This window comes from Pundamilia nyererei, unplaced genomic scaffold (genome assembly GCF_000239375.1).
Source record: "Pundamilia nyererei isolate P.nyererei 1_Seehausen unplaced genomic scaffold, PunNye1.0 scaffold00050, whole genome shotgun sequence".
NCBI classification, from domain to species: Eukaryota; Metazoa; Chordata; class Actinopteri; order Cichliformes; family Cichlidae; genus Pundamilia; species Pundamilia nyererei.
This window is the reverse complement of record NW_005187451.1, coordinates 1,796,274-1,802,676: the sequence shown is the minus strand read 5'-3', so window position 1 is coordinate 1,802,676 and position 6,403 is coordinate 1,796,274. Positions and strand designations below refer to the sequence as shown.

At 44.3% G+C, this 6,403-nt stretch overlaps 1 protein-coding gene across 2 annotated transcripts in view; it reads left to right on the top strand.

The window, feature by feature from the left end:
• The window catches only part of adamts10 (ADAM metallopeptidase with thrombospondin type 1 motif, 10), a 50,885-nt gene that overhangs the window by 2,850 nt on the left and 41,632 nt on the right, over positions 1-6,403 (top strand). For both annotated transcript variants that reach the window (XM_005733137.1, XM_005733138.1), the window contains exon 2: positions 2,100-2,488. In XM_005733137.1, the coding sequence (XP_005733194.1) occupies positions 2,386-2,488 (103 nt within the window). In that variant the 5' untranslated portion in view covers positions 2,100-2,385. The remainder of the gene's footprint in view (positions 1-2,099; positions 2,489-6,403) is intronic.

Below are 6,403 nucleotides of genomic sequence, written 5' to 3'. Positions count from 1 at the left end.
GTCCTATCTCTCCTCTCTTTCTCTGGCTTAAGTAAACAAGAGGAGATGTAGTGGTCATGAAAAGCACTTGATAGCAAGTCTAATAAGCCCACAATAAATCGAGAGCGGTGCAGAAACAAGTAATGAAAATGGAAAGGGAGCTTGGCTCGCGCAGGAAATGACTGGGAGAAAGCCGGAGGAGGAGGGAGGGAGGGAGGGAGGGGAGAAAGACTTTTAGTTGTTCCATATATGAGGGAAGTTGCAACAGCACAAAGACCCCTCATTGTTTTTAAAGCAAGCTTTCTTTCTTTCTTTTTAGTTTTGAACTGTACCTGCCCGTCGCTGTGTGAAATTGAGCAAGAGCCACATTAGGGGCCCTTTCATCTCCTCCACACTCAGTTTAGAGTATTAACACTCAAGAATGGCTCTCCCAGCTGGCTTGAATAGCTTACTCTCCCCTCTCTTTCCCTCTCTCATTGCCTTCAGATTCTGCACTTGGCTTTTTTTCCCTCCTCCTTTTCTTTTTTTTGCAGGAGGCAACTTGTTCCCCCTGCTCTCGTCACCAAAAGGTTTCCCATCTGCCTCCGATTACCTTTGGCTGCAGTTGGTTAGCCGCCAGCCATCTGGGCCAGTGCGGCGTCTCCGCTCGCTCTTCTCTCCCCAGACAGCTCTGAGGGAGGGAGGCTAGCAGGGCTGGGACAAGAGTAAAGCTGGGTGGGCAGACTTTACTGGAGGATAGGGCTGGGTTTTTAGCTGACACTGCAATATGTAGCCAGGAAACTCAAGTCAAGAGAGAGAAGGGCACCCATGAAACTGTGACTGCCGATTCCTGGCTCCGCTCTTGTTTTTGTAATGGGTACTGTGTGGATGAGGAAGTCGTTTTTCCATTGTTATTATAATCTTGCTGCATGTTTGTCTCAAAGGACACAAAAATAATAAAAAAAGAGCCTGAGGATTATTTATAGCACTCGACGGCTAAATTAGTGGTGTGGAAAAGAACGACACAAGAAAGAAATTTGTGATGCTGAACTTCTACCTGCATACGGTCTTAAAAGCTTTCTGTTCATAGAGTCACATCTGTCAGGGTAAAACACTAACTGTCATCTGCTGACTCAGAACTGGCTTTGTTCACTACTGTGCAAATCATGTCCTTTATTTCCTGTTGTGCCTTCTTTCATTTGCTGTAATTAAAGGTTTAAGCCTTGTTAAGTACCACTGCTGTGCACAGGCCACATGAAACACCAGCATTAGGTCTTTTGTCAGCTTTGGCTGAAGCTGAAGTCTACAACCTAAAGAAATGTGGGCTGCTTATCCTACTGTGGGGCGGCTGTCTGCCACAACGGGCTGGGGGTGAGGGAAGCAAGAAATCATCAAATTTGAATGTTTGTTTTTGAAGTCTTATTGTTGCTCCTGTATTTTTATTATTTATTCATTTATTTTCTTAAACTAGGGGCCTCGGATTCAGAAAAAGGCGATATTATCTGTCCGTGTTGTGCTCCAAATATCAACACTGGTTGATGTATAGGCACTCACACCATCGGTCTGCTAGTTAGTTGGCCAGTTAGTAAGCTGGATACCAGCCAGTGGGTCGCTCAGCCATGCAGGTTGCAGAGTCAGGCAGGGTAGCGGTGATGGCAACCTGCTGCGTCTCTCAAATTGGCTCATTTTACCCTCAGACCCTCTGACATAATACCCACTCCTAGCCCCGTTTGGGCACCGATCACAGCTTTCTACGAGATCAATGGCCTCCTTTGTGTTTGAACTCTTTCCGGTGGACAGTCAGCTTAAAGTGTGGGTCCTCAGAGGCCCCAGGTTGGGACCTATTGTTATCGCTGGTCACCAGAGTGAAAGACTGGGTACTTACCCTTACTAAAGCCAAGATTGATTATCACAAGGAACAATGGAGGACTGGGCAGTCCTTGAATATGAACTGGGTAGATTTGCCTTGTTAGACTGGGAACTGCATGGGTCATTGGGATCTCATGCTCTCCCTCTGTCTGTGTTTTACTGTGTCTCCCTTGTTCCTCCTTCGTCTTTGAGCCTAAGTTTGTCTTTCCCCACCCTTTCAAACCCTTTCCTGGCCTTCCTCCTGCAGTCACTAAACAGCTTCTCTTCTGCAGGCAAACGGAGAGGGGTGTGAAGCCACCACTGCCGCTGAGCCCCTTGAGAAACCCGTCTAGGTGTTTTCCACTTCTGTGAGGACTTCTTCAGGGTCCATCACCTCTTGCTGACAAAACGCCGAAGACGCTGCTGGCTCTCCGATCTTTTGCAGCCATGGCCCAGCAGAGCGCTGAGCTGTCCCTCTGCTAGGCAACGGGGCATCCGAGAGGGCAGGAGACATGTTGGAACAGAGGCACGGGGACCACTGCACTGAATTTTGTTACTATAGCAACTACTGTAGTAACCATGGAGATGCTATGGAGGACTGGTCTGGTCTGCACTTTCATTGTCGTCATGGTTGCCACCCAGGTCGCAGGAGGTCACAAAGATGAGTTTGCTCAGTCACAAGGTGAGACAACCCATAGCCTGTATATAAAAGATGGATGTGGCCTCGCCTCTGGTCTTGTTTCTAAAAAGTAAAGCCATGAAACCTGCATTCTCTCTATAGGCCAGCAGGGGGCGACTCCTCTGGTTACCGAAAGGGTTCCTATGATGTCGTAAAGGACCTTGAATCCCAAATGTTTGGGCTCAGTAAAATAAAAAAAAATAAAAAAGTGCTTTTATTGTTTCAATTGTTAGTTCAAAGATTCGCTATTATTGATGTTGAATTTCTAAATGATCATCTCATTTAGGGTTAAAAAGTATCCACCTTCATAATGAGACTTCACAAACCAACTGGTGACATCACTGTCTATGTCCATCCTTTATATACAGTGTTTGTACAACAAGGTATATGTATTATTTAAATATCAAAACATTATCATGAAATTCTTCGACTGAGCTGAGAAAGGGTTTGTTCATAAAATGATCCTTTTCCCCCGAATCAGTGTCTGAGATCTGGGTTTGAATTAAACAGGCAGTCCTATTTTTTTAATAGTGGGAAAGCATCACTGGTTTATTTTCTGTGATCCAGGCTTTTGTGCCACTTTAATGTGTTTTACGGTCGAGGTGCCCACGCTGGGATCCGTTTTTCATTTCAGTTAAACAGAAGAAAAAAGGGAAACTCTCGCTGCTACCCAAGTTTAGAATAAAATAACTTAAACACGATTTGAATATGTCATTAGATGCCTGAAACTATATTTTTGCGTTATTGTATCTGTGTATAATTCAGTATGTGCACACGAGATAAAGTTGGATGGTATGAACTGGCTGTCGCTCTGAGTCCAGGCCTGCAGGTCGGGACCGACTGAGCTTTAACCCAGAACTCAAATCCCGCTGTGCTCTGGCACGAGCCCGTCTACTAGAAGTCCTTCTAAAGGCAAAGAATAAAAATCCCTAAGTGTGCGTGTTTCATCACCCAGAACAAGGATATGATTGTGTATTTCCTAAACGTAACCTTTGACCCCCTCATATCCCTCGGTCTCTGATAGTTTGCCACACTGCTTCCCTTAAATAGCCCACCCCATAAACCCTGGCGTGCCATTTTCCCTCAGAGAGTTAGTTTTCCACAGTCACAGGAAGTCAGTTCTTTAAACCTGATCTTAATTACTATTTTTTTTATTAACAAGGATTGAATGTCTTTGTGTGATGTGAAAGGAGCTGCCTGCCACAGTAAAACCCTACAGGATTATCTACCTTCTTCTGCCTCGGGCCTTCTTAGCTCATAGTTTCGATTTTCTGCTACACACACACACACACACACACACACACACACGTGTGTATATATATATATATACACACACACCTCATCTGATGGTTGGTAAGACCTGGCTCACAGCTGATACTCACATTTAAAATGTGTCGGACTGATTTGAGGTCACGTTGTTCCTGCTTCCCAAATTGTTGCCTCAAAGTTAGACGTGTCTGTATTTGTGCTCCCAGACTGCACACAGGAGAAGAGAGGCACTGACACGGCCCATCAGAGCTTCTTCATAACTCATATATTTCATACTGAAGAATCACCGCATGTAAAAATCTCTTTGCTTCAAAGAGGCAGCAGGGTTTGGTCTGCAAAACAGTCGTGGTGTAGCTGGCGTGGAGGGTGGGGCACTTTTCCATCAGAGTGCTTCCTTTCACTATTTTCATTGGGCGATAACAGAACTGAGGGTGTATTTATCAGCAAAGACATTTCTGTATGGCACCCAGTCAGGGTGTTCTCTCCTATTAAATATAGCACGCACGTTTCCACCGACTGTTTCCTCTTTGTTTCGACGTCTCCTGTTCGATTTTTCTGATCCTGAATCAGACGTTGAGTTCCTTCGCACTAGGTCGCTATAGCTTAAACCGCATGGTTGACTAGAAAGTCAGGAATAATGTGTTGTCGTATGCTGCGTTTTCTTTCCTTCCTATGAAGCAGAAGTGCATTCTGGGTGCAGTTACTTCATTACCTGCACACACCACACTGCAGCTGTGGTTTCTGTATGAACCTGGAATTCTTGTGCATGAATCTATAGTTGTTGTTTTGGGTTTTTTGCCAGTTATATGCTGTCTTTGTCTAGTTATTTCAAACTTGTGCTTAACTCATCTGAAATCTTGATTTTATGCAAATTATTTTTGGTCATATTTTTTCAATTTTTTTCTTCCTTTCGTCATTTGAAATCCTGAAGATGTCAGTTATTAGGCATAAAATAGTGTACCGGCCTGAGGAAGCCAGCATTTGTCAGATTTAAAACATTTTTTTATTAGAGTGAGAAACTTTTTCTGTAGCTTACATTAGGCGTAATGTAAAACAGCAGCTTCATGCTGCCAAACAGAGCCGCCTGTGCTTTACTGCAGTCCAACATAATAAACTGTTTCCTAAGCTGTATGTCTTTGTGATGCAAAGACATACAGCTTTACGTGTCCCCGTCTTATCATCTGGTAATCTTATCAGCAAGTGATTAACAAGCTGCTTCTGCAAAAATCTCAAACCATCCCTCATTTCTTTATATTTTGCTAGGAAAATGTGAAATACAGGCATGGCGATGCATTAAAACGTGCAAACTAACATGGAAATACAGCATGAAAGCAAAAACAGAGTTTGTACTTTACTGTCAGTCAGTATTTGGGACGACCACCTTGGGAAAACTTTCTTTGTGGAGTCTTCAGGAATATTTCTAGGAGGACATTCAAAGCTCTTCTCTGGATGCCTTTTGTTCTGTGCTCAGTAAATGCTGACGTCTGGCTTGAGCCGTGACTGAGCCTCCACCGTGTTTTGACCTCGTCCGTGCATACTAACAACCACTCGAAGCATCAGACCCGTGGCTGCTGATTTTCACTCCAGTTCTTGTGTAATGTGGCACCTGAGCACTTTCAGCTTGTCCCCCTTCCTTAAGAACGTCTTCTCGACAGCGATCCTTCCAGTGAAACCTTTTCAGATGAAGAGTAAGGAGCTCGGAAAGAAAAGTCTCTGGACTTCTTTAAGTTGCTTGAAGACGTTTTACTTCTCATCCGAGAAGACTGAGGCTACGTCCACACTAATGCGTTTTCTTTTTCTCTCCGTTTTGGCCTCACGTCCACACTGAGACGGCGTTTTCCTCATAGAAAAATGCAGCGTTTTGAAAACGCTCTCAAAAACGCATACATTTCAAAAAGAAGCTGTCCCGTCGCAGCGTGGACACTCGAAAACGCAGATGATGACGCATTTTAGTCATGTGATGCAGTCATGTGACCAATTATACAGCAGTTGTTTTGTTTGCTCTCAATTTTGACAGCCCTAAAAAAGATTAATATCAGTTTGTACTCCTGATAGCTTTTCTTTAAATTCTTTAATTCTCACTCGCTTTTGCGCAGGACTGGAACGTAAGCGTTTTGGGCCGTTTCAATGTGGACGCACAACTCTGTGAAAACGACTGAAAACGCTGGTGTGGACACGTTTTCAAGTCTATCTGGCTGGTGTGGACGTAGCCTTAAGCCCTGTGTGAGTGTCCCCCCCAAGTGGGACAGTGGACCCCCTATTGATCCTCTACCCAATCACACGAGCCCAGGTGTGAAAATGGGTGTAGGTCACAATCAGCCAAGGTTTCGGGTGAGCTCAGACGCTCAGATGCTTTTCTTTCCAAGGTCCTTAGACTACGATGACCTGGATAACTGAGGACCTTCACAGACATTTCAGATGAAGTTTTAAGTGAACAGCAGATGGATCACGTGAAGGGCCAGATGCTTCGCTCAGGTCCTGTTTCAGCGTTTTGCTGACTTTCTGATACTTTTTGTAGATCTTTTTTTTTGCCAGTTTTTCTTTTATTCTCCACTTGTACAGTTTCCTCAAGGACGTGCTGCACATCATGCCGAGACCAGAGATGGGCAGTAACGCGTAATCTGATTACTTTTTTCAAGTAACGAGTAA